The sequence below is a fragment of the Rhopilema esculentum genome, unplaced genomic scaffold (genome assembly GCF_057945365.1).
Source record: "Rhopilema esculentum isolate cy_ngs unplaced genomic scaffold, ASM5794536v1 HiC_scaffold_23, whole genome shotgun sequence".
Taxonomy (NCBI): Eukaryota; Metazoa; Cnidaria; class Scyphozoa; order Rhizostomeae; family Rhizostomatidae; genus Rhopilema; species Rhopilema esculentum.
This window is the reverse complement of record NW_028300834.1, coordinates 797244-825184: the sequence shown is the minus strand read 5'-3', so window position 1 is coordinate 825184 and position 27941 is coordinate 797244. Positions and strand designations below refer to the sequence as shown.

The 27941-nt window shown below is 34.0% G+C and overlaps 3 protein-coding genes across 3 annotated transcripts in view; 1 reads left to right on the top strand and 2 right to left on the bottom strand.

Moving 5' to 3' along the window:
- Nucleotides 1-284: 284 nt before the first annotated feature.
- Nucleotides 285-12603, top strand: LOC135690752 (RNA-binding protein 39). Its single transcript, XM_065208406.2, has 12 exons — nt 285-436; nt 3448-3516; nt 5907-5980; nt 6432-6518; nt 6819-7010; nt 7272-7349; nt 7764-7986; nt 8605-9073; nt 9701-9815; nt 10439-10544; nt 10973-11051; nt 11567-12603. Exons 1-12 carry the CDS (start codon nt 308-310, stop codon nt 11662-11664), a joined length of 1719 nt encoding a protein of 572 aa, XP_065064478.2. The 5' UTR covers nt 285-307; the 3' UTR covers nt 11665-12603.
- Nucleotides 12280-15083, bottom strand: LOC148957519 (cilia- and flagella-associated protein 90-like). Its single transcript, XM_089115219.1, has 4 exons — nt 14885-15083; nt 14566-14679; nt 13735-13845; nt 12280-13259 (listed from the first exon to the last, which is right to left on the bottom strand). Exons 1-4 carry the CDS (start codon nt 14954-14956, stop codon nt 13110-13112), a joined length of 447 nt encoding a protein of 148 aa, XP_088971345.1. The 5' UTR covers nt 14957-15083; the 3' UTR covers nt 12280-13109.
- Nucleotides 15084-21684: 6601 nt separating this feature from the next.
- Nucleotides 21685-27941, bottom strand: part of LOC148957518 (importin-4-like) — a 35702-nt gene continuing 29445 nt past the window's right edge. The window contains exons 30-37 of the mRNA XM_089115215.1: nt 27526-27716; nt 27192-27374; nt 26839-26892; nt 26309-26463; nt 25851-25983; nt 25005-25109; nt 24127-24202; nt 21685-23025 (exon numbers count right to left, since the gene is read on the bottom strand). Coding sequence (XP_088971341.1) covers nt 22907-23025; nt 24127-24202; nt 25005-25109; nt 25851-25983; nt 26309-26463; nt 26839-26892; nt 27192-27374; nt 27526-27716 — 1016 coding nt within the window. The 3' untranslated portion in view covers nt 21685-22906. The remainder of the gene's footprint in view (nt 23026-24126; nt 24203-25004; nt 25110-25850; nt 25984-26308; nt 26464-26838; nt 26893-27191; nt 27375-27525; nt 27717-27941) is intronic.

Genomic DNA, 27941 nt, shown 5'->3' with positions numbered 1-27941 from the left:
GTATATATAAGTGGCAAAATTAAGGCGATAAGAAAAATAGCGTTGTGCTTCTTACTAGTTGTAATAGGAAGATGTGATCTTGTTTCTTGCAAATCATCGGCTGAGTGTGTTCTTTGATTAGAATGAGTGAACGAACCAATACGTGTTCTCCACGATAATATATCAATACCCATTGTTTAACTTGAAGTTGATGTACAGAACTGCTACGTTTTGTCCATTTTCTGCGGCTCCGGGCCACCACTGATGTAAAAAATTATGAAGCTGCTGAGAAGGAGCAGAAGGCCTGGACATTGAGGTCTGGAGCGAGATGTGCGCAGACGCAGCGAAGAACACGAAGCAGAAACCTCGCGACATCTATCTGAAAGATACTGATGATCCCGCCATAGTGTGGAAGGAAAATACTTTGAACATTTTTAGCAAGGGAAACGTGCTTCAGGTATTATAAAGTACTATTTTTTATTTTCTATCTGATCTAGAATTTATAAGGAATTGCCTTTCAGCTTAGAAGTTGTACTTTTCTTTCTTCTTGGCAAACAAACAGATTTAGCTAGGCCAGTCCTTCCACTGCATTTTATTGGTACTGGTGGCTGGTATCAGTTTAAATTTTGTTTCATAACATTTCATATTCAACTGGTAACCATTTCTTTGCGTTTATCGAGTATTCTCGCTAAGAATAATCATTTAGTATTTTGACTTTTTTCGACAATGTTTATATTTGTGTAACGTCAGTAAAGTCGGCATCGGATGACATTGAGATTCAAGTTCATACAATTTAAACAGTTTCAGTTTAAGTCTACGCATTTTTAGATTTAACTACATGTAAAAAACCCACCAAAAGTTGTGAAAACCAATAATAAAACTGACCAACCAGTTTTATTTGTGGAAACATTCCTTTAAACTGAATTTTTCTAGAGGATTTTCATAGAAAAAAACAATGTTGCAATATCTCGTAACTTTACAGTCAAACCTGGGGATTTTATACTCCATTAGAAAAAGGGCTTCATTCTTTGTTTGTTAGAACCAAATCATTTTGGGGCTGTGGCCAGACCATTTTTTTTATAACTCCAGGGCCTGGTGTCTTTAATGCTGTTTTCTTATTTAAACATCGATTTCCCTATCTTTAGATATTGACATATATTGTTTCTAAGAGACCTCTAAATAGCAGCTTTATTTGCATGACATTTTTAGTAACTATCTATAGATGTTTTGGAGTACAGCAGACAACTTTGGTTATTACATATATATATGTTTTCTTATTACTTCATTATGGTTAGTTGCAATTAATGATAATACACTATTTTAAACAATTCTTTCTGTAAATGAGTTTATTGATGGTTAAAAAAAATAATTTTCTGTCTGTTAGTTAGTTGCATTTGAACAAACAAGCTCTTGAAAACTGCTAATGGACTCTAGTGTAGACAGGTGCTGAGTTTCACAGCATTGCAACTCTTGGAAAGTTTAAGAACTTGTTGATGTTTGTGCGAAATTTAGTATGTGGTTGATTACATGATAAGATCTCCTCTCTTTTGTTGATATGAGAGAAAATTTGTAGACACTGTTTTTCTTCAAATTTTCCATCTGAGGCTGGATATGTTCTTACCTTGTTCTTGTTTTTTGGCAAGCCTAATGTTTGTTTAAAGTGTAATAAAATAACAAAAATAACAAAACATTTATTGAGCAGCCCAAAGTTTATTTTGCTTACAGGAATTTGAATTTGGAGCGACATCAAACATTGGACTCTACATAATCTTTCTTTGTCACAATCACGGCCCTGTTTTTGCTCCTTGTAAATGGGGTATAAGAAGTATCTTAAAAGACAAAATCTGATCTCAATTCAAATTGATTTGATACTTGCTAATTCAAATAATAGAGGTTTGAATGGTATGAGGACAATTCAGTTTTTTTGTATACTGCAGATGAAGAATACTACAGTAATACTGTGATATAAACAACCAAAGAAAAAATTATGTACTTGTGTCGCTTGGGCCATTAGCAAAAGGTTAGGTTTTTTCGTTTCACCCTCGCCATCCCCCTCGCCAAATTAATGATGTGGGCTATTGACCAGCCCTTGCGAAAATCTGCAAGAAAAAGATAACACTTAGGGAAAGTTTGTAACAAATGTCACTATTGTTGTGTTCACATCTTCTCATTGCGTCATCTAGGATTTCCCTTGAGGCCTTTTGGCAGAATGTTTTTTAGAACGATTGCTATCAAAGTGGGGTCACCAATGGGGTAGAAATTTGCCGTTCCAGTCATTTTAGTAAAAATTCTGCACCTTTAAGTTGTTGATAAGACATATATATATTGAATGATGTTTTTACAAGACAACAGGTGAAGAATTCCACAAATCCTTAAAATTTTATAAAAATCTTGTAACCTGTGCATCATTTTCAAGAAAATCTGTGTCCAGCAAATGTGTAGAATCCCGTTGCTCAGTCCATTGTTCTGTAAACCTTGATGACCCCCACATCAAACATTGGTTACTCATAAGTGGGAAGAACAATTATTGATAATAAGCGACAATGGTTAGAACTGGACAGTGATAAAAAGAAATGCTAAAATAAAAAGGACTATTGATATTTCTTTGGAGGAATAACTTAAGTCTGTTGTAGAGGAGCCTCCGAGTGAGAGACTGTCTTGAAGCTCAAAAAGAATCTGAAAACATAGATACTGCAATCAGGGAGGATGTGGGAGATAATTTTTCAACCAAGAAGGAATCTGATGTGATTCATACACTGAAGAAAAAATTTAGAAAGTTGAACTTCTAGATGGTGTTTTTGATTTATTTCAAGTTTTCTCAAATTTTTTTAATTTGCTGGTCAAAATTAACATATTTTCTTTTTCGCCCATCCCTAAAAGTTTTGATATTACTGAATGAAGGGTCAAGTGAAAATGAAGCGATAATCCTAATTTTTGACATTATAAATCATTACATCAAATATTTTGCCTATTTGCTGCTGATAGTCGAGCATTTACAAAACCAAAGGTTAGGCAGTCATGGTAAGATACTACCCTAATTCCCCCTTTGGTCCTGCAGGACTTCGTTTGACAAATATATAATGTTAAACAGGCAATCACCCTCGTAAGCTAAACCACGCAGACATTTTGTGGCCCTTGCAAAAATTTCTAGATAAAAAGGCCTGCAAAAAGGTATATATAATTAAAAACTTAACAGTAATTGTAATAACAGAAACAAGGTTGGTTACATTTCTATACTGCTCGTTAAAAAGGATTAGATGAAAATTTCATGGGGGGCAATTTTCCTTTCAGTCAAATCCAGCTTCAGTTTTCAAATTCAGTCAAATTTGCCTCATTTTGCAGTTTGCCTCAGGTTCAAAAGGGAATGGGAATTACAATTTGTGTTTTTGCCAAGTGTGAAGCTTTCTGTGACCAGTGTCTTAAGCTTTTAATTGACGTAATTGGGATATTTTCTGTTGATTTCTTTAGATATCTCTCGTGATCATGGCTGAAGATCTTGATATTGAGGCAATGCTTGAAGCCCCATACAAAAAGAAGGTGATTATTTAAAATTTTTGAATTGTATAACTTTTTACAACAGAATATTTTGTACTCAGCCTATAACTTGTAAAATATTTAGGTATTCTTTTCAACATGCAGTGTGGTAGTATTGATTTTGTGTGTCAATAATATTATCAGTTGTATACAAGCCTGGAAAATTGGCTGAAATGCTCATTTCTGCAAACTCCAGATGACAGTAACAATGGAGCATCCTTTGCAGAACGTTGATCCATCCTTTCCAAAAGTTTGAGTTAGTATATATCTATGATTTATATAAGTATATGGTAAATGTAGCATGGTTATTTTATAATGTGAAACACCTTGAAACGGATTTTAACTTTGCTGAATAGTGTCATCAAATCTATGGTTTTGAACATCAAATAATACTTCTTATTAATTTGTAGATATAGATATATTTCTTATTGATATGAAAGAACTATGCCAATTGAGCGTAAAGTTTGATTATCATTTTTTTTTCATTAAAAAGAGTTTTGACAACCATTTTGGTGAAATTATGAAGTCATTAAGATGTCACAATCAACCTATCTGTTGACAATACATATCAGTATATTATACAGTTGGTAAACACACAAAAAATGATTTTCTACTAGAGTTACATAAAGCATATTCTTTAAGCAGAATGCTTGGAAGACATGTTAACTGGCATTGTTCTGTAATGTGAAAATGGGGTATATATTTATTATCTTTTGCTTCTGGGCTTTTATTCATGTAATGTTGCTCAAAAAAATTAAAAATAATGAAGCATCCTATTAAATCAAACAATTTTCTACTGTATATTGCAAGATCTACAAACATGAACAAATATCAGAGAGGACATCAATATTTTTGTAAACTAATTGATTTTTATACAACCAGAAGAAAACAATAAAGGGAACGCAAGGGAAGGTCAACATACATTCAAGTTATTTCAATATTATTTCAATAAAGATTTCTATTTCTAATCATAAAGTAACACATCATCTTTTGCTATGGATGTGTAGTCTCAATTTTCATTGTTGGCCCTTGACATGGATAGATTCTACTATATGGTTTCCACCATGGTAAGAATAAACCCAAATGCTATTAATAGTGCTCATATCTGCAGTTTTTCTATAATATATTGAATGCCAGTTTGTCTACCTCCTTTGCTTGCAGAAGCCAGGAAAACTCAAAACTAGAAATCTTAGTTGTTTATTGAGTGAACTTCATCCTTGCTAACAAACAAAATTCTTGATATGAATATTTTTAATTATGTTTTTGGTTTTTATTGTTATTATTTTACAACCTTCCTGGCACTCTGCTGTCAGTATATCTCTCTGTTTTTTTGACTATGTGTAACATTTACTCAACTTATGTAACAGGCAAGCCATTTACAAAGTACCTTATCTTGTGAGCTTTGTAACTGCAGTCTTTAAAAATTTAAAATGAAAATGTTTCCATTTGTTTTTCTGGCACAGTCGGTTTTATACAGAGTGTTGTAGGCCGGAAAACTGTACTTTTCTTGAAAAAAGGTACAGTATTAGGGAGAATTATATGCCTGTCCTAACAAGCATGTAGAATTGCAAAAAGGGTTAACAGTGCTGATGTTGTAAATGGCTCTCTTTCCTACACACTAGATCTCTAAATGGAGTTTGATCAAATATGGTGGAAGGAAGAAGCATTCTTGGAGACATGAACGGAGAGCCTTTCTTCTTGACATTTTTCTTTAGGTACCTAAACCAAACTGCCTGCAAAAACCACTGAGAGGCTTGATGTCCTTAGACATAGAAGGTAATCAAAGGGACCTTGAGAAACAAGCAGAAATTCTTCCATAAATGAAGTGCCAAATTACAAATTTCATGTTGTTGGTTGTTGAAATTCCCACCAACTCCAGTAACAGTATCACATTATGATTTGAAATGTTTTCAATAACTTCCAGCAAGATAAAAGTCCGTTATCTGAGATTTGAAGATGTTTTTTGCAATTTCTGGAACTATAATCCACTTCTATTTAAAAAACATACTTTTTCAGTAGAACAAGCAACACCCCTTTTCCTAAAGACAACCAATGTTCTGAAATTTCTTACTTTGCACTTCATTTACCTATGGCCAATGGCATACAAAAACACTGGTTTCTTGGAATCTGCCATAAAAGAAAAATCTGGTTTTCTTGCACTTGAAGTTTTTTTCTAATACGGGTTGCAGTCACTTGGTATGGGGGTGTCTTTTCGAAGAACACTTCCAAGTTAAAAAGTGTTTCTTGTATGCCATTGTTAGATGGTCTTGTAATATTTTGCTTAGTCAGTTGTAGAAACTGCTGATTCTGTTCACATGTTCACTAAATTTTTCCCAATTTCTTTTCTTTGCCTGTTCCGGGTATTACCATATTATGATCTTCCTGATGATTAGGAGAAATCATCATCAAAAAATGGATATAAAAGTGACAGTAGCAGTGATAATGAAAGAAGAACAAAGAAAAAGAAGTAAGTCTTTATTTTTACTAGTTTTACTTGCCACAGCCATGATCTGACACATATTAGGAATCATACTGTCTTTACAAGTGTTTTCAATATGCCAATCTCTAACTTTCAATGCCTATTCCTTGCCAAATAATAGTTCAAATTAGGTTTACAGTGACTGCAAAAGATCATGATTTGTGACTCTAGTTTTTGAAAGTTTTCAAATACTTTTTGTCAATGAAACAGTGCTATATGATGTGTTTCACTTTATTGCTGTCCAGCCAATTTTTGCTGAATATGACAGTGAGCCATGATAGTGAACCTCAGCCAAAGAGATTCACTAAATTTTACTTTTCCATAACATTTTCAATTTTCCTAAACGCCATCTAAACTGCATTAGCCTAAAAACTCCCAAATAACGCAACTTTGCTGTGATCACAAAACATCCTAGGAATAAGCAATTGTTTTTTTATAGGAGCAAGAAAAGCAGGAGTCGAAGCAGAAGTAAGGATAAAGTAAAAAGAAGGGAGAAGAGTAGGTCACCAGATCGAAGGAGGAGAAGGTTTGCTAATTTTATTCATTTGAGGTATTAATAGTAAACCAAGGAGTGCTAGAATGTTATAAATTGTCATCTTTTTGAACCACAGTTTCTAGATCATAAAGGAATGTATCTTTTGTTTTTATTCTTAGGTAGTTTTTCAGTCAGTGAAGCTTGCTCATTTACTTTGTTTTTATAAAGACATTGCTAACATTGTTGGTGTATATAAAGACAGCTCACTCGATGATAAAATTGGATAACTTATTTTTAATTCTATCTTGAGATGTAGTTGCATGGTGTTAGTTGCTTATAAAAATTTTGTAGAAGCCGCAGCTCAGAGAGGCCACCAAGACCAGATAGAGAAAGAGAGAGAAGGGAAAGGGAAAGTGATCGAGATCGGGAGAGAAACAGAGGTGCAGACAGGGAAAGGGATAGAGAAAGGGATAGGGACAGAGACAGAAGAAGGGAAAGACGAGATATCAGTCCAATAAGAAGAAGGTCTAAGAGTCCTGATAGGTTGGTTCCATTTTTGCATTAATAATGATGTTAAGAAGTACCTTCTAGAAAAAGTTTATATCACTCTACGTTGACCTCTTTTCTTTGATAAATAATTTTGTAATAAGGGAATTCTGTGTTCTGTTCTGGATTTCTTTTTTCTATATATTGTTTGTATATTCCTTTTTTGTCTGTATTGCAAATTGTTTTTGCAGTTTGTTGTGTTGGGCAGTTCCTTGACTTGATACGTATACCTAATAGATTTATCTCCATCGATTGTAGAGGCCGAAGAAGTGGCGGTGGTCCTGGTGGTGGTGGTGGTGGTGACAGGGGACCACATGTTATTTCGCTTATGTCTGCGTAAGTACAATATGTATAATAAATTATTCTTTAATATTCTGGCTTGTTGTCATTTAGCAAGTTCATAAATGAATTATTGTTAGGAATGCTATTGATGTGTCTCGAATATATACCATTTTGGAATTTATGTTCTGATTCTCTTTGCGAATTTATGTTCTGATTCCCTACAACAGTGGCGGACACCTAGAGGGGAGACATCATTTTAGAGGATAATGGTCATTTATTCTAAAATGTGACGTAATCTATTCAAAACAATAGGCATCCCCCCTCGACACTTAACCAAGTGTCTGCCCTTGCCCTGCAGTTAATTTTGCAGAATCAATATATTTCTCTCTAGCCTCTAAGAGTAAGGCCCTGTTTAATTCAAGGATGAGTATATTTGTAATTTTCTCATTTGCTGGTTTCTTTTTATAGACGCGAGAGAGAAATTGAAGATGAGAATGTGTCACCAGAAGAACGAGATGCAAGGACTGTTTTTATCATGCAGCTAGCTAGAAACGTCACTATTAGAGATATAATGGACTTTTTCTCAAAAGTTGGTCAAGTACTTGATGTAAGATTAATCTCTGACAGAAATTCGAGAAGATCCAAGGGAATTGGTTATGTTGAGTTTACTGACAAATCGGCGATTCCAATGGTTAGTTAAATGTTTTTGTAAATGATAAACTCAGTTAACTATTGTAGAAACAAAGTCTCGGTTATTCTTGTGTCTCATGGCTTCTCCTATCTTTGATCGTTAAAGGACATGTTCTTTAACGATCATAGAATGAATGACCATCCTATCCCATCGCTACTTAGCTTTATTCCTTCCTCTTTCAGCATTATTTTTCTATCAAACATAGTCTTTCCTTTCATCTTAAAAGTAATACAGTGAAACCTCTCTCAAAATGTTTTTTCTGTCTTTTAGATCTTTGGATTCACCACCCGTCAACTGACAGTCTTCTTCACTTTATAGAGGCTTTTGCTTATTTAAATAATCGTGATTTATCGAGTCCTTCAAGCCATTTAATAATTTCCTGAAAATTTTTCCCCGTCATCAATTAGATCCCTGTGATAATAAGACTTTGTAGACCAACTGACTGAGATTAGCATGACTGTTGTTATTTTCAATTTGAAGATGTATTTTATAGGTTTCTCTGCACATGCAAATTAGTTTTGCAATCTCTGCACTCATATTTGCAGTTTATCTTTTACTATTGCCCATGTTTTTTATTTGGATTATAAATAAACATTATTGTCTCTTTATTTAAAACAGGCCATCAAGCTTTCTGGTCAGAAACTCCTAGGAGTGCCAATCATGGTACAACCAACCATGGCCGAGAAAAACAGAGCCGCTGCAGCACTATCAGCATCAAAGCCAAGTGGTCCAAGCAGACTCTATGTTGGCTCTCTTCATTATAACATCACCGAAGCAATGTTAAAGGCAATATTTGAGCCATTTGGGGCTATAGATAACGTGCAACTCATATATGATACTGAAAGTGGAAGGTCCAAAGGCTACGGGTTTGTTACATTCAGAGAAGCCGATTCTGCTAAAAGAGCTCTGGATCAGCTCAATGGTTTCGAATTGGCAGGTCGACCCATGAAAGTAGGTAATGTCACCGAGAGAAGTGATGGCTCGATGTCGTTTTTAGATGACGAAGAGACGGAGAAGGGAGGCATTGAAATGAATGCTGCATCCAGAGCAGCACTGATGCAGAAACTTGCTGCTACTCATGCAATTGGTAGGTAACACATTGATGACATTGAAGTTTCGTTGAGTAACAAAACGTTTGTTGCTGTTGTGTGGTAGTGACGCAACGTCACTGCCAAAATTGTGTGACTTTTTCAACCTTCACGTGCGTCTGTTCCCTTACATCATCAAATAATGTTATGGCAATGCCAAGACAAACTTTTGTGACAGACCCTCTTCTAACGGTTTTTGTCGTTCAAACATATTTTTGCAGTTAATCTTTTGAAAACCCGGCAAAAATGAAGAACGTAAAAATGAAGCGAATTATGTGTGTTCCAAGGAGTTTTGGCAGGCCTTGTAGCAGAAATTGCTGTCACACAATATCATTGTCAAATTATATCTCTTAACATACAATGAAAAAGGCTCCAATTTGTGATTATAATCTTCCGGTGCATGTTATTAAACAGAAGAAGTTTTATTCCAGCACCCATTTTGTAGTGCAATGAGCTGTGTCTTACCTTTTAATAAAGCTGGAAAATCGCATCCAGGCTTATGCAGAATTTTGAATGCACAAGACCTACAGGATATTATACTTTTTAATATTCTCAAAGTTCGTTTGTGACTACAAACTTGCATTTATTGAACGTGAAATGACATTCGTTATGATTTCTTCTTCTAGGGATGCAGGTTCCAAATGCTCCATTGGTACCAGCCGTTCTTCAAACACCTTTGCTGCAAAATGTTCCTCAACCAAGCTCGTGTGTAATGATCTCAAACATGTTTGACCCATCCAAGTAAGCTTCTCATTACATCTTTATTCACGTACGCAATATCAGCCATGTATCTAGCTAGCTAAACTGTATAATCTACCCTATCATCTATTCTATATTTCCACCCACCCACATTAATCTACACATAGATTTTTTGTACAAAAGTCAATGTGTTATTATAGAAAAGTAAACTTGTTAAATACCCGCTTCATTAAATAGCTGTTTCCCTTTTTCCCATTTCATTATTGCTAAATGTCAATGTTCCATTCGAAAATCTGACTTGAATTTAATAAATGCCTCTGATTGAGTTATCACCAGTTATGTGGGAAGGGAGGTGTAGAGAAGCCTTCAGCAGCATGTACTTTGATAAATTGAGAGCAAATAAAAGGCTGGGTTCATCAACATTCAGTTTGCAGTATTCCAATGGTTTTATCAAGGGATAACCATCAGTTACTTTGATGTCAGTTAAGAATTGTAAATGTTAACTAGATTCCCTGAAATCTGTGTATATTTAGAAAGAAAGGTTGGAGATCAAAAATATCATAATATTTAAACATTTAAATAATAATCAAACATGTAGTCATTGAGAATGAGAACAGTGATAGAAAAATGTTTTATTTGCAAAAATGTCTGATTCACTTCTGCAGGGAATCAGAGCCAGGATGGGACGAAGATATTAAGAACGATGTTTTAGAGGAAATCTCAAAACTTGGTTCTGTCGTGCATATCCATGTTGATAGTACAGATCCGGAGGTAAATCAAGCGTTATTTGTCGTTTTTATTTTGCTTTTTATGCTTTACTGATGAAATGTACGTCGGCCAGGGATTGATTAGAATAGAATTATCGAAGACACTTTGTTTTTTTTCGAAAGTGTGACCGGTATAGCTAAAATAAAGATTTAGTTACCTATATTTATATATTTATCAGTTATATAATGGCATGTTTCTAATGTCGTTTCATTTTTATTGTTCCACAAACATATTTTGCTATCGTAAATAGATGGTTTTCATTCTTCAGCAGAAAATGTGTTTAAGTCTCATGGAAGGTTCTTAGATGGAAACCTCTCAGATTGGTTTTGGAAATGCAGAATGACCATTCAGTAATATTAGCAAACTGCAAAGGATCTCATTATTCGCCTCGAAACATTTTTATTTAAGCACAAGGTATGCCTACTTTTCAGGGTCGAGTCTTCGTCAAGTGTGCATTACCAGACGTTGCAGCTACTGTTATTCAAACACTGAACGGACGTTGGTTTGCGGGTAGGTTTATGACAGTTTGAGTTTTAACGTGTTCGCCCAGTCTTATAATCTCCCGTTGTACTAAGCTTGCAATCGACATTCATCCCTTGTTAAGTGTTTAGGATTCCAATGTGCCCTAAAAGCATTTCACAGATGAATGCTAACAACGGCAAACACATATTACTATTTATGTTGGTTCAACTGATGTTATTAATTCGACTTACTGAAAGAGGTGCTTTGACTGAAGTTGTTGCTTGGATATTGCATCATCGTAGGGGAGATTCCTGTGGTGGATGTTTGAACACGGCCTTAATTTCCGACAAGAAAGTAGAGAGCAAAGTCATTTCCTTTGTTTGAAGGTCTCCATTAATAGAGGTGTTAGAATACATGGGGTGGACATATATAGAGATAGCAAGAAAAGTAAGGAAGTTCTAATCAGTACACTTAGGAAGTATCTCTCGGTAAAGTAAGAAATTTTATTATATTATAATGGGTTATAAATGTTAATTCCTTCTACGCCATGTTTTTTCTCACAGGTCACCATATAAAAGCAGCCATGATGCAGCAAGAGGCATACCACACACTCTTTCCATATGCTTCGTCTGCCACAGCCATTATCAAGCCAACTCGTTGATGAATACTTTAGGACTCTGACATATGTAAATAAGTACATCTGTACGGATGCAGCTTCGTTAAGCATTTTCCTTTCCTTTGATGAGTTTTTTTTACGTTCTTTGGACAATATGTATGAGCTAGCTAGCCCGAATTACGTTTGCAGTTGTCTAAAGAGTTATGGTCTTCTTTGGTTTTACAAGCTTTTTAGACCTACTTATGTCACAAAACTGTTGATATAGAATTGGTTCATAAATCTGATAAGTTGTTGGCAATTTTGTCATCGTTTGTTTGGGGAAAGATGCAACTAGCTGGGTCAGTTGTATGGGGTCCCATTTCCGCCGAACTGCGCCTTTTTTAATCAGATAGCCCCCTAAGCCTCCCTTTGAGCTCCGTTAGCCCCCTGAGCCTCCCTTTAAGCTCTGATAGCCGCCTGAGCCTCCCTTTTAGCTTTGATATTCGTTAGCAATGGTATTTTTGGCAACATCCATATTCGCAGCGATGCCGTTAATCTTTAACCGCATTCAAATTTAAGCTGAATCCGCTTGATCACGAAGTTATAATTGATCATCTATAAGAGCCCATATCACTTCCAGCTCTTGCACCAGGCAGGTTGGAACCTTGTCATTTTTTCTAGAATTTTCTCTATAGAAAAGTAATGTAAAGAGAACTTTTATGGAAAAACCACACCGTTTGATTCACAGGTAACTTCCATCTAATTTTAGCGTACTGAAAGACAGTTGTTTCTTGGTATTGATGTATTTTGCAAATACGAACGAACAAACAAGGGACAAGAGAATAAAATATAATCATGTAGCTTTGTGTTTGCCTCAAAAGAATTATTATATAAAAAGCTACTCGATCTAGTTTCGTTAATCGTAATCTCCGCCATAAAATAGACTTAGAGATCTCAGTATATTTTGAGTCTCCGTTAAAAGATTCTAAACATTCAGTTTTATTTTGTCTGGGATTTTCCTGTTGAAAAGAATACTTCTGATGTTCGAAGATTATCTGACTTATTACTAACTGCTAACTCCTAAGCTTATGCTGATCGTAGATCGCAACCCTAGCTAAATGTTGCTCATTTTCTGATAGTTGTATCCGTGGATAAAAATGACTGCAGGTCAAAGGTAATGAAGTTATTGGAAATTGAGAGTTTTTTAAATCGAGTATTTCATTTTTCCCTACCCGTAGCTTGTTTAAAACACAAGTTTTTGTCAACAGCAAAATCGAACTTAGGTGCCTTTATACCGTGATCCGCTACAAAAAAGGACCCCTGACAGTGGCGCGTGTTCAGTGTTTGATTGTGACAGAAAGAGTCGATTATTGGTAATCTTTATTTGCATTTCATATTACTAATTTATGGAAGATATCATATGTGCATTTAAAAAAGCAAGAGTATTTATAAACATTCCAGTAACTTGAGAAAACCCTAGATAATCCAGTGGGAAATGACGTCATCAGAATCTAATGTTCCGATGGTATGCTGGTCCCTCCATTTCTGTAAAATTCTTGTCTTACAACCTCGATACGGTAGTGCTTTCTGTTTGGGTTGTCAATTGGCTTTCGCTTGCCATAAACGGAGGATGAGAGAACAGGAACCGTTTTACGCTCTTCCTATCAGTTAAGAAAAAAGCAAGGCATATGTAACAGCAACGCTAAAAGAGAATATTTTCCACTTCTCCTACCTTAATTATTGATTTTTGTTTAAGCGAATTACGTTTTCTTGGTTTCCATTTTGCACAAAACCTGGCGCTTATCCAAGGATGATTTCGTATATCGTCGTTTATTCCTACTGACCAAGGAAAGCGATCTATTAATTTGAGTGAAAATAAACCTTGGAAATGATCAAGAGGGCAGCAGAAATTCATGTCCAGGATTAAATGGAAAGTAAAGCAAGAAGAAAATGGGACACATTTCATTGCTTCCTATTTTGAAAATCAGCGACTGCTAGCCCTGAAGACGTTTTTTCATATTTCAACTGCATTCACAAATATACGGTTTTCGTATTCATTCCTGTAGCTGAAGTTTCGTGACTTTATTTCACAAAATCTCAAACTCGTGAACTTTAACTTGATTAAGAGATACGTACCTCTGATCTAACATCGAGTCCTAACTTGTGAACTTGATCATCTCGCCTTATTTTCTGATGGTAGCCATACTTCACGTGGAATCGCTGATCATAAACTGAAACTGGTGTGTGCTAAGAAGAAAATTTGCACCGATCAATCATCGAGAATCATCTCAAAACAAACTTTGCGATAAAATAAAGATGGCGAAAAAAATTGATCTAGCAATTTCAAGCAATGTCAGCATAAATGCGCACCAGCATGGATTCTGTGACACAAACATTGGAGCAGGAACCGGGTGAGCACTATCCCCACCTATTCAATAGTATACACCCCATTTGTCCTCACGGCCAATATATATTATGACTAAAGTCTCTTTTCCATTTTGAAAGCCTCCGTTGGTAGAAAACCTGTTCATTAATGTCGTGAAATAGCCTTACATTTAAATTGATGGTTTCTGGTACATAATAAACAGATAGATACATTATTGATTTTATCAGTTGAAAGAAGTTAAGCAACACGTATTTAGAAAAGTATTATGGCCAAGAACCCTCAAATTGTGTCTCCCTCCATTCGTCAATCGTTGTGTTCTTCTTAAGGTTCATGAGTAATTTCGTACTTCGTTGGAAGCTTAACACCTTATATTTTCGTCATTTCAGACTTAGAAATGGCCAAGTAATTTCGTACTTCGTTGGAAGCTTAACACCTTATATTTTCGTCATTTCAGACTTAGAAATGGCCAAGGAGACCATTGTATGTAGAAATTCCTCAGTCTTTTGAGTAAGTATATAAAACCTTTACGTTGAATCTTGTCGAATATAGATTGAAATTGACTGAATAAGATATTTACTTACCTTCTTATCGTTGTTGAAATACGAAAAAGATGCGTTTTCCCCGCGGCAGATGCTTTCTATTCCTTCTCTTTCGAGTTTGGAAGCTGAATGTTCCTTTCTTATTTTCCATTCTCGCTGAAAAATCAACATTATGATATCCAGTTATGTTCGCAATATCAAGTGAAAAATTGGGATTTTGGTGGTGGCATATATGCCTAACAACGAAACTAAACAAAACATGGATATGTTCAAGAGACTGCAGTTTCCTCGGCGATTCATTGCCATTTGTATTTTTCTATGAAAATTTTGACTTATTTATCTGTTTACCGAGTTGAATTACCTTGACGCCTTCAATGAACTGATTTTTCTCTTGCTCTGGGGTATCAACAATTTTCTTTCGCACAACAGCCATGGTTTTGCATTCGTTTCTTCAGTACAATATGTGATCAGCTTTGATAACTGTTTTTCTTCGTCTGTGCGAGCGAGCCACTTGATTTGTGCTTTAAGGTTCTTACTGTACTCACTAGCCTTGGTCCATGGTGAAAGTTATTAGTTCTAAAGTTTGTGTTCTTTTCGTTAAATCAATAGAATTTAGTATTCTGATAACATGGACTGTTCAATAACAGACTATCGTGGGCACGTTTTCAATTTGTTCAGTTCGGCAGAATATCTACAAAGAAATCCAACTATATCCCATATAATTATGATTCATCGCTTAATTGTATGGGATATACGAGGGGCTCAACTTTTCGAGAAAAAAAAGCAAGGCTATAGGCTTTGCAAAATCATCAATTTTTTATGCCTGATAATTTTGACCAAAACAAAGCTAAATCTCTACAAAATGATCCCAAACTCATTTTGAATAATGCGGTTTATCAGTAAACGGTCTAATTTTTAAAAAATAGATGGTTTTTTAGGGGCTCAATTATTCAAAAAATAGTAAGGCTATAGGCTTTGCGAAATCATCAATTTTTTATGCCTGATAATTTTGACCAAAACAAAGATAAATCTCTACAAAATGATCCCAAACTCATTTTGAACAATGCGGTTTATCAGTAAACGGTCTAATTTTTAAAAAATAGATGGTTTTTTAGGGGCTCAACTTTTCGAAAAAAAGTAAGGCTGTAGGCTTTGCAAATAATCAATTTTTTATGCCTGATAATTTTGACCAAAACAAAGCTAAATCTCTACAAATTGATCCCAAACTCATTTTGAACAATGCGGTTTATCAGTAAACGGTCTAATTTTTAAAAAATAGATGGTCTTTCAGGGGCTCAATTTTTCGAAAAAAAGTAAGGCTATAGGCTTTGGAAAATCATCAATTTTTTATGGCTGATATTTTTAACCAAAACAAGCTAAATCTCTACAAAATGATCTAGAACCCATTTTGAACAATGCGGTTCATCAGTAAACGGTCTAACTTTTAAAGAATATATGGTTTTTGAGGGGCTCAATTTTTCGAAAGAAAGTAAGGCTATAGTCTTTGAAAAATGATGAATTTTTTATGCCTAAAATTTTTTACCAAAATAAAGCTAAATCTTTACAAAATGATCTAAAACCCATTTTGAACAATGCGGTTTATCAGTAAACAGTCTAACTTTTAAAGAATATATGGTTTTTGAGGGGCTCAATTTTTCGAAAAAAAGTAAGGCTATAGTCTTTGAAAAATGATGAATTTTTTATGCCTAAAATTTTTTACCAAAACAAAGCTAAATCTTTACAAAATGATCTAAAACCCATTTTGAACAATGCGGTTTATCAGTAAACAGTCTCATTTTTAAAGAATAGATGGTCTTTCAGGGGCTCAATTTTTCGAAAAAAGTAAGGCTATAGGCTTTGGAAAATCATCAATTTTTGATGGCTGAAATTTTTCACCAAAACAAAGCTAAACTTTTAATAAATGATCCCAAACCCATTTTGAACAACGCGGTTTATCAGTAAACAGTCTCATTTTTAAAAAATAGATGGTCTTTCAGGGGCTCAATTTTTCGAAAAAAAGTAAGGCTATAGTCTTTGAAAAATGATGAATTTTTTATGCCTAAAATTTTTTACCAAAATAAAGCTAAATCTTTACAAAATGATCTAAAACCCATTTTGAACAATGCGGTTTATCAGTAAACAGTCTAACTTTTAAAGAATATATGGTTTTTGAGGGGCTCAATTTTTCGAAAAAAAGTAAGGCTATAGTCTTTGAAAAATGATGAATTTTTTATGCCTAAAATTTTTTACCAAAACAAAGCTAAATCTTTACAAAATGATCTAAAACCCATTTTGAACAATGCGGTTTATCAGTAAACAGTCTCATTTTTAAAGAATAGATGGTCTTTCAGGGGCTCAATTTTTCGAAAAAAGTAAGGCTATAGGCTTTGGAAAATCATCAATTTTTGATGGCTGAAATTTTTCACCAAAACAAAGCTAAACTTTTAATAAATGATCCCAAACCCATTTTGAACAACGCGGTTTATCAGTAAACAGTCTCATTTTTAAAAAATAGATGGTTTTTCAGGGGCTCAATTTTTGAAAAAAAGTAAGGCTATAGGCTTTGGAAAATCATCAATTTTTTATGGCTGATATTTTTGACCAAAACAAGCTAAATCTTTACAAAATGATCCCAAACTCATTTTGAACAATGCGGTTTATCAGTAAACGGTCTAATTTTTAAAAAATAGATGGTCTTTCAGGGGCTCAATTTTTCGAAAAAAGTAAGGCTATAGGCTTTGGAAAATTATCAATTTTTGATGGCTGAAATTCTTCACCAAAACAAAGCTAAATCTTCACAAAATAATCCCAAACTCACTTTGATAAATGCCGTTCATCAGTAAACGGTCTAACTTTTAAAGAATATATGGTTTTTGAGGGGCTCAATTTTTCGAAAAAAAGTAAGGCTATAGTCTTTGAAAAATGATGAATTTTTGATGGCTAAAATTTTTTACCAAAACAAAGCTAAATCTTTACAAAATGATCTAAAACCCATTTTGAACAATGCGGTTTATCAGTAAACAGTCAAACTTTTAAAGAATATATGGTTTTTGAGGGGCTCAATTTTTCGGAAAAAAGTAAGGCTATAGGCTTTGGAAAATTATCAATTTTTGATGGCTGAAATTTTTGACCAAAACAAAGCTAAATCTCTACAAAATGATCTAAAACCCATTTTGAACAATGCGGTTTATTAGTAAACGGTCTAATTTTAAAAAAATAGATGGTTTTTCAGGGGCTCAATTTTTCGAAAAATGTAAGGCTATAGGCTTTGGAAAATCATCAATTTTTTATGGCTGAAATTCTTCACCAAAACAAAGCTAAATCTTCACAAAATAATCCCAAACTCACTTTGATAAATGCGGTTCATCAGTAAACGGTCTAACTTTTAAAGAATATATGGTTTTTGAGGGGCTCAATTTTTCGAAAAAAAGTAAGGCTATAGTCTTTGAAAAATGATGAATTTTTGATGCCTAAAATTTTTTACCAAAACAAAGCTAAATCTTTACAAAATGATCCCAAACTCATTTTGAACAATGCGGTTTATCAGTAAACGGTCTAATTTTTAAAAAATAGATGGTCTTTCAGGGGCTAAATTTTTCGAAAAATGTAAGGCTATAGGCTTTGGAAAATTATCAATTTTTGATGGCTGAAATTTTTCACCAAAACAAAGCTAAACTTTTACAAAATGATCCCAAACCCATTTTGAACAATGCGGTTTATCAGTAAACGGTCTAATTTTTACAAAATAGATGGTTTTTCAGGGGCTCAATTTTTGAAAAAAAGTAAGGCTATAGGCTTTGGAGAATCATCAATTTTTTATGGCTGAAATGTTTGACCAAAACAAAGCTAAATCTCAACAAAATGATCTAAAACCCATTTTGAACAATGCGGTTTATTAGTAAACGGTCTAATTTTAAAAAAATAAATGGTTTTTCAGGGGCTCAATTTTTCGAAAAATGTAAGGTTATAGGCTTTGGAAAATTATCAATTTTTGATGGCTGAAATTTTTGACCAAAACAAAGCTAAATCTCTACAAAATGATCTAAAACCCATTTTGAACAATGCGGATTTTTAGTAAACGGTCTAATTTTAAAAAAATAGATGATTTTTCAGGGGCTCAATTTTTCGAAAAATGTAAGGCTATAGGCTTTGGAAAATTATCAATTTTTGATGGCTGAAATTTTTCACCAAAACAAAGCTAAACTTTTACAAAATAATCCCAAACTCACTTTGATAAATGCGGTTCATCAGTAAACGGTCTAACTTTTAAAGAATATATGGTTTTTGAGGGGCTCAATTTTTCGAAAAAAAGTAAGGCTATAGTCTTTGAAAAATGATGAATTTTTGATGCCTAAAATTTTTTACCAAAACAAAGCTAAATCTTTACAAAATGATCTAAAACCCATTTTGAACAATGCGGTTTATTAGTAAACGGTCTAATTTTAAAAAAATAAATGGTTTTTCAGGGGCTCAATTTTTCGAAAAATGTAAGGTTATAGGCTTTGGAAAATTATCAATTTTTGATGGCTGAAATTTTTGACCAAAACAAAGCTAAATCTCTACAAAATGATCTAAAACCCATTTTGAACAATGCGGATTTTTAGTAAACGGTCTAATTTTAAAAAAATAGATGATTTTTCAGGGGCTCAATTTTTCGAAAAATGTAAGGCTATAGGCTTTGGAAAATTATCAATTTTTGATGGCTGAAATTTTTCACCAAAACAAAGCTAAACTTTTACAAAATAATCCCAAACTCACTTTGATAAATGCGGTTCATCAGTAAACGGTCTAACTTTTAAAGAATATATGGTTTTTGAGGGGCTCAATTTTTCGAAAAAAAGTAAGGCTATAGTCTTTGAAAAATGATGAATTTTTGATGCCTAAAATTTTTTACCAAAACAAAGCTAAATCTTTACAAAATGATCTAAAACCCATTTTGAACAATGCGGTTTATCAGTAAACAGTCTAACTTTTAAAGAATATATGGTTTTTGAGGGGCTCAATTTTTCGGAAAAAAGTAAGGCTATAGGCTTTGGAAAATCATCAATTTTTTATGGCTGAAATTTTTGACCAAAACAAAAGTTAAATCTCTACAAAATGATCTAAAACCCATTTTGAACAATGCGGTTTATTAGTAAACGGTCTAATTTTAAAAAAATAAATGGTTTTTCAGGGGCTCAATTTTTCGAAAAATGTAAGGCTATAGGCTTTGGAAAATTATCAATTTTTGATGGCTGAAATTTTTGACCAAAACAAAGCTAAATCTCTACAAAATGATCTAAAACCCATTTTGAACAATGCGGTTTATTAGTAAACGGTCTAATTTTAAAAAAATAGATGATTTTTCAGGGGCTCAATTTTTCGAAAAATGTAAGGCTATAGGCTTTGGAAAATTATCAATTTTTGATGGCTGAAATTTTTCACCAAAACAAAGCTAAACTTTTACAAAATGATCCCAAACCCATTTTGAACAATGCGGTTTATCAGTAAACGGTCTAATTTTTACAAAATAGATGGTTTTTCAGGGGCTCAATTTTTGAAAAAAAGTAAGGCTATAGGCTTTGGAAAATCATCATTTTTTTATGGCTGAAATTTTTGACCAAAAGAAAGCTAAATCTCAACAAAATGATCTAAAACCCATTTTGAAGAATGCGGTTTATTAGTAAACGGTCTCATTTTTAAAAAATAAATGGTTTTTCAGGGGCTCAATTTTTTCGAAAAAAGTAAGGCTATAGGCTTTGGAAAATCATCAATTTTTTATGGCTGATATTTTTGACCAAAACAAAGCGAAATCTCTACAAAATGATCTAAAACCCATTTTGAACAATGCGGTTTATTAGTAAACGGTCTAATTTTAAAAAAATAGATGGTTTTTCAGGGGCTCAATTTTTCGAGAAATGTAAGGCTATAGGCTTTGGAAAATTATCAATTTTTGATGGCTGAAATTTTTGACCAAAACAAAGCTAAATCTTTACAAAATGATCCCAAACTCATTTTGAACAATGCGGTTTATCAGTAAACAGTCTCATTTTTAAAAAATAGATGGTTTTTCATGGGCTCTATTTTTCGAAAAAAGTAAGGCTATAGGCTTTGGAAAATCATCAATTTTTTATGGCTGATATTTTTGACCAAAACAAAGCGAAATCTCTACAAAATGATCTAAAACCCATTTTGAACAATGCGGTTTATTAGTAAACGGTCTAATTTTAAAAAAAATAGATGGTTTTTCAGGGGCTCAATTTTTCGAGAAATGTAAGGCTTTAGGCTTTGGAAAATTATCAATTTTTGATGGCTGAAATTTTTGACCAAAACAAAGCTAAATCTTTACAAAATGATCCCAAACTCATTTTGAACAATGCGGTTTATCAGTAAACAGTCTCATTTTTAAAAAATAGATGGTTTTTCATGGGCTCTATTTTTCGAAAAAAGTAAGGCTATAGGCTTTGGAAAATTATCAATTTTTGATGGCTGATAATTTTGACCAAACCAAAGCAAAATCTCTACAAAATGATCTAAAACCCATTTTGAACAACGCGGTTTATCAGTAAACAGTCTCATTTTTAAAAAATAGATGGTTTTTCAGGGGCTCAATTTTTCGAAAAATGTAAGGCTATAGGCTTTGGAAAATTATCAATTTTTGATGGCTGATAATTTTGACCAAACCAAAGCAAAATCTCTACAAAACGATCTAAAACCTATTTAGAACAATGCGGTTTATCAGTAAACGGTCTAATTTTTGAAGAATAGATGGTTTTTCAGGGGCTCAATTTTTCGAAAAATGTAAAGCTAAAAGGTTTGCAGAATTATCGTTTTTTGTTTAAAAACATTTAAAACTATTTCAAACTAATGTGGTTTGTCAGTAAATAGTTTGCTTCAAAGGGGATTTATTTTTGAAAGAAAGGACGTAAACATAGCAAAACCTGCTTTAAAATGGTCGAAAACTACTTGATACCAGTGGGGTTTCGAGAGAAGGCTGTTCGTGAAAAAAGGGAGGCTATTTTCTTGAAGAATGTTTTGCCTCTGGTGGTCAATTTCTTCAGCAAAGGACACTCGAATCAATGAGGCATTGAAATTAAAATCAAAATTGAAAGAAAGCAAACCTCCAATTTGAAATCGTGAATATCATCCTGCTCAATATAGCCAAACTTTTACGTGTAAGTTGTGGAAAATTCTATGCTCAAAATGAGCAAATTTTTATGTTGCAGTGATGAAATTTCTTTGCTTGAATGATGGAAACAAATATCTTCAAATTATTCAAATCTATATGCTTAAAAGACTTCCGGTCTTGTTGTGAAAAATGCTCATGTGGTTGCTGCCTCATCCATATTGGAAATGATTTCATAGTGGTAAGAAACAAAGATGCTTCAAGGCAAACTTAACTGATATTTGTGTCAAAGTTGTAAGTCTATACTAGCAGCAATGAACTAAGAACCTTTGAACAAAGCTTCGAGAATTATTTAATAGAACTTGTGGCTCAACTTACACAAACAACATAAGCACCTAAAGTCGACGAAAAAAGTCATAAAGTACTGTTCAACACACTTGAAATGAATGCAATTTCGAATACAAAAACATAAACGTGAATCTACTTCAAAAAGCCATCCATTTCGTAGAAAATTGTACCTTTAGCAATCGGAAGTAGGGGCAAGGGGCAAAGAATTAAAATTCAGGGAAGACTGCTTTCAGCGAGCAAATCGAAGAGATATGGCAATGGACTGTAGTTGGAAGGGGATACACTAAGGGGATACGAGGTACACTTAGGGAACACGAGGGTAAAAGCCTAATCTTCTTTTGGTTTAGTTCTATGAGTGCAAAATTCAAGTAAATTTCAAAGATTTCCTTTGAGCAATAGTTATCCCAGTAATAAAATGAAACCGACCAGAGAAAAGACTCGTATTATTTATTTAAATTAAACATATGGATGGCTTGTATAAAATCAAACCATAAAATGCTTGAATGCATAGAGAACTGATTTAGCATGATTCTTCTACAAGATACCTTTCTTGTCAAGCATAAATGAACAATGCCTTTAAAACATGTAAAATTCAACAACCACAACTGTACTGGTAACTAAATAAAGGAAACTGGTAACTAAATAACTAAACAAGAACTAAATAACAAGTATGTAATCTATTGATCAAAAACAACGACAGAGAAAGACATAAAAAGCATAACAAATTTCTTTACTAACATGGAACTATTGACAAAATAGACTTCAATCATAACAAAATATATACTAGATTCTTAGCCTTCAAACAGTTTCTAGCTTGGTGTCACTTGGCACGCACTAGTTGTTTTGGAATTCTAATACTGATCCTCTAAAGATCCGGGGGCCATGCATTTTATCCTGCACCGACTAAGCGATAGCGGCATTGCACGGGCGTCATAAACGATCGCCAAAGAAAGTCGGACTGATTCCCGTAGCTGTGATTACAGACATAAAGTCACTAGGAGAACGTTCTTTGATTTCAGTCAAGATCTCTTTCAGCGCTTTTCTTGTTTCTGAGATATAACAAAAAAATTTATATGATCAAGGATGAAATTAACAAGCTGGATTCATAAAAAATCTAAATCACGCATTAGATCCGTTATTAATTTTCAAATTTATAAAAAGGATGAGAGCTACAATCCCGGACAAAATTGTTGAGATAAAATGCAAAGCAAATACTTGTGTGACCACGCCCTTTAGGTAAGCTTTAATTCATTCATTCTTGTAAAATATTTTACTATTTAAAGAAAAATTATATTACTTCTAATAAATTCCAGTTTAAAACGGAATTAATTACTTAATGAGGCCCCCTAGACCTCGAGGCCCTGGTGCAATTTCCCCCCCCCTTGCTTCCCTCTTTGCGGCCCTGCTCAAAATTCAAGTAGAAATTATAAATATGCAATGGTGAGCCCTCTGCAGCAAAAAATTTCGAAATAAAAAAGAATAAAAGGATTTTAACGACAAAAAAGACCCAATTACCTTAAAAACATTTAGTCGACATTTTTGAAAGATTTAGCATTAAAGAACTATAATCACCTCTTAACTCGGTTGATAGACCGCTCTTGTCTCCAACTGGATTCCATGTCCTCACTGATTTCTAAAAACCTTTTTTGCGGATTCAAGTCCGATAAGTAACATTTGACCTATCGCGTGCGGACTTCTTGTTATTTTAGCTGGTCATACACTCGTAGCATGAAAAAGTTCCCATGAAAAGTACCCTCTTTAAAGGGCCGGCTTGAGTCAGCTTCAGCCATTTTCACGGTGGAAAAAGAAAGCCTTTTGCTAAACGGATCTCATCGACATGTCCTGTTTTTATGTATACCTATTTAAGACCATTCTTTAGAGAGCATGGACGGCCTTCATAGTGCCGGCCTTTACCGAATGTTTTCATTTGTTTCAGCTTAAAAGCATTATTTTGAAATGCTTGCCTTTCCATATTGAAAAAAGCAGTTATGAGAATGACATTATAACGGTTTGGCATAAAGCGACCGGTGCATTACCAGTAGAGCTGTGAACGCTTTTGTGTAGGCCAGGACGGTTTTACAAACCAAACAAAATAACATTATATGCTGAGTTACTGGAATACGAAGGCCAGACAAGATTAGGAAACTTACCAGGTTTTAGTCCACTTCCTTGTGTTACCAGTGTTTGCATCATGTAACCCAATAACTGTCCAATATAAGGTTCAATCTAAGGAAAACATAAGATAAATATTTTGTGCCCAAGGAAGGGTTATTCTTGAGGAACTGTTGCTCAATAAACCCCAGACTTATATTCGACAGGTTTATATGTCTGTTGCGAGGCTATGACGAGAATACATGTTTAATTGTGTGAGCCTGGAACATATATCAAGTGCCGCGAGGATTCTCATATATGGTAGAAAAATACTCTTCCTGAAACGAGGAAAACGTTTTCAGCAGATGGGGGCTGAGTTCCAATTTCACAGAATATCAGATGGGATGGGCCCATAACAAACACATTATTCCAAAAAGGGTCATAATTCATTAGCTACAAAATAATTTTTTTGGCTCAAGATTTTTTGTACTAGATGAGCTCTCTAAGATACAAGATGTCTATATGCTTGTTTCTAAGATCTTTCTTAATACTTCTTGAACAGGGCAAATTGCAACGCAGATAAATGAATTGCAGAAAGAGGCTGAAAAGCAATGCGATAAAAGTTGCAGATAGAATACCGATAGGCTTCCTGAAACTGCAAAAGGCATAGATATAATGAAACTCATCGCATCCCCATTGATTCTGCTTTCGAAGCCCTTTTTAACAACAAGACTCTCACTGCATGATTTCTTATGTCAATGTTCACACACCGCAAAGGCTAGCCAATAAAATTTTTGCAATATTTCATTGCTGTAATCAAAGTCGATAGAAATTATGCTTGATGGCATTTCAGTTTTCTAATATTGCCTGATTTCCATTTGCAAGAGACGATAAAAGCTGCTATCGATAAAAAATTTTTAGCGACAATCGTACTCACGAGCTGTATTGCGTTTCGGTATAAGAAGCAAATGCATTTCATGACGGTTTCATTCTCGCTGTTATCTTCTTTAATTGGGAGATGAGTGACAAGAACAGAAAGAACCTTAAAAGCAGAAAGACTTGAATCGATAAAAAAATCTAGGACTTGCAAAATTTTGGATATTTTCCATAAGAATATGAATACAAAGAGGGACCAGCATAAGAAACAGAAATAACAAATAGCCTCGTACAGCTCAAATATTGTAGCGATAACCTCGTAAAGCTCAAATATTGTAGCGGTTATCATCAACAGATCTCAAAATGGTAAGGGAATTCTGAATTAAAGAACTTAAAACAAAAACACGAAAGGTGATTTCCTATTCTCACTAAAGTGAATTGTGAAAAAGTTTCTTTTCGATTCTTTGAAGCCAGATTCATTTTTTGGAAAAGAAAGATTAGCATATTTGTCCTCTTATTAATTACAATCAGACTTAGTAGTGTCCAGAATACAAAATCAAACATAAATTTTTCCTGCTTTTCTTTGACAAAATCTTTGGCAAAAACCTCTTATAAGTGTGCAGATATCAACCTTAATTCCTCCATACAATTGCTTTAGCTGATGTCAAGAGCAAATTGGAGACCTTCACCTGACAAATCGGAGAAGCTAAACAACGCACAAAAACATCCAAGGTTTAAATACAACAAACAATCTAGGCAACTTATTTCATCAAATGATTGGGTATCTCATTCATAAATAAATATCTTTCTTAGACGACCTTATACCTTGTAGTTTCAGAATTTCTTATCTAAATATCTAAAATATTTTCTTTCCCGAATTAGTCGAAAATAATGGAAAGAATCCTACCTGTTGTACGGGCAGATCATTCAGGCTTGTCATAATCAGTCTTGCTACTGCTCCACAAATGTTATCAATCACCAGGGCAGGTGGATTGCTATTTGCAATGCTAAACAACGACTGAAGAATGTTAGAAAAATATCTGAGGCAAGTTAAGGTATGAATCACTATCGCTTCTAATAAGAAGTCGATTAAACCTTAACTGCCTAAAAAGAACCACATCGAATTAGAACGAAATATCTAACTCATTTCTAAAACTGTAAATATAGTTAAATTGATATATTATTATTATCAAATTTATTACTAAGACTGATAAAAAAATTGTGAGATATATTTGTGTTTATCTTTGGTTAACCGTTTCTTGAAATATCTATGTCCAAAAAACATGATTGGTCTCTAACAAAAATTTTAAAAAATCATTACAGCTTTGAAACTTTCTATCAGCAAGACCACTGCATGAAGGATACGGTATAGACGCCTCCCCGGCGCTTTCTGCCACAACACCTAACCCAAAAATAGAGTTGCTGACAACTTCATCATCACTATCCTTCACTGTACTTAGAAATAATTGCACAAGTTGTTCTACGTAGGAGGTTGTGTGCTTTCCCATTGCTTGAATTATCTAGATAAAAAGAGACGAGGTTCTCAAAAAACTGGTATTAAATATTTTTTGGTGAAAATTGGTTGGAATTACCTGTTAGATATTGCTGAACAAAACCAGTCTTCTAAAGAAGCACAGCAAATATGTAGATTATCTATCATGTTTAGGTTTTTCAAAGAATAAAAACTTCCGATAATGAAGAATTGAAAAGTGCTCTTGCAAGGGACAATAAAAAAAGGATTCGATTGATCGTTGGCAACGTATAAAAGACTTTACAATACCAGGAAAATAATTTAGAGATTTATCTTGCAAAGAACAGAAAATTTATTCATAATGAAATATTGTTAAAAGAAAATCGAAAATAAAGAAAATGGTATGTTTAGGAAAAGAAGTCACCTCTGCCATCGTACCAACAGCAAATGATCTTTCAGACACAGCACAGGATTTTTTCTAAAAATTTACAAGAAAATTAGCGATGAAACGATTTTATCACATATTGACAGAAAGACGAACACCTGGATTTACTTAAAATAAACATAGTTATGCAAGGAGATATTCTGTGATGACGTTATTTGAAGGTCAAAATCTTTATGATAAAGGGAAACTTCTCTGTTCACCAATCGACATTAAATGAACATCATTAGTCAGCAGATCTATAGAAAATGCTAGAATTATATTAGTATTTGGCACAAAGTAACAAAAGAAATTAGAAGAAGTAGCTTGGCCAAAAAGAGTAATGAGATTTATACCGTTCTTTTGATGAGAAGTGGAAAGAATGCTTCAAAGTAAGGCTTGAAAGCTTCACCACCAACAGCCTGTGCTAGTAATGGCAGTATATCACCGGCTTTTTCAAACAATATTGTGTCCATTTCAGCTTGTGATTCTTCGTTTTCTTCCGAAAATGAGTCGTCACCGTCTTGCTGACAAGGTGTCTAAGTGCAAAAGAAAGATTCAACTCGTGATGTACAGAATCGTGTTTAGCAAATGCTGGTACTTCGTTATATATCACGGCAAATATAATCAAATGAGGCTTGAAAACTTATTGCCAAATGAAATATTTGAATGTTACATGCGTTGCCCTACCTTTGCTAGCAGTAAATTGTGCGAGGCGTTAGCTATTTTATCAGCCAATTCTTTCACTTGCAACTCTCCCCCTTTAAAGGATTTCAACAGCTGATTGACTGCATCGACAGCAGCCATCACACAGGACTGATCATGCTCGTTGTCAATTATGTTCAAAGTAACGGAAAACGTCTTTTCTGTTAATTTAATTGCTGGAACAAGAGCAGATAGAAATGATACAGATGAGAATGAAGACGAATATTCAAATTCAATGGCAAACAAAGCAAGGTTGATTTGCTTACTTTGAAGTGCAGTTTTGATTTTCAGTATACACGAGGCTAGGGCAATTCTTCCTTAGAATTTGCAAAACATGGAGTATTCGTTTCCTACATACCCCCTTGAAGTTCTTACCTTTTCTTTCACAACCTCTTTTCCTT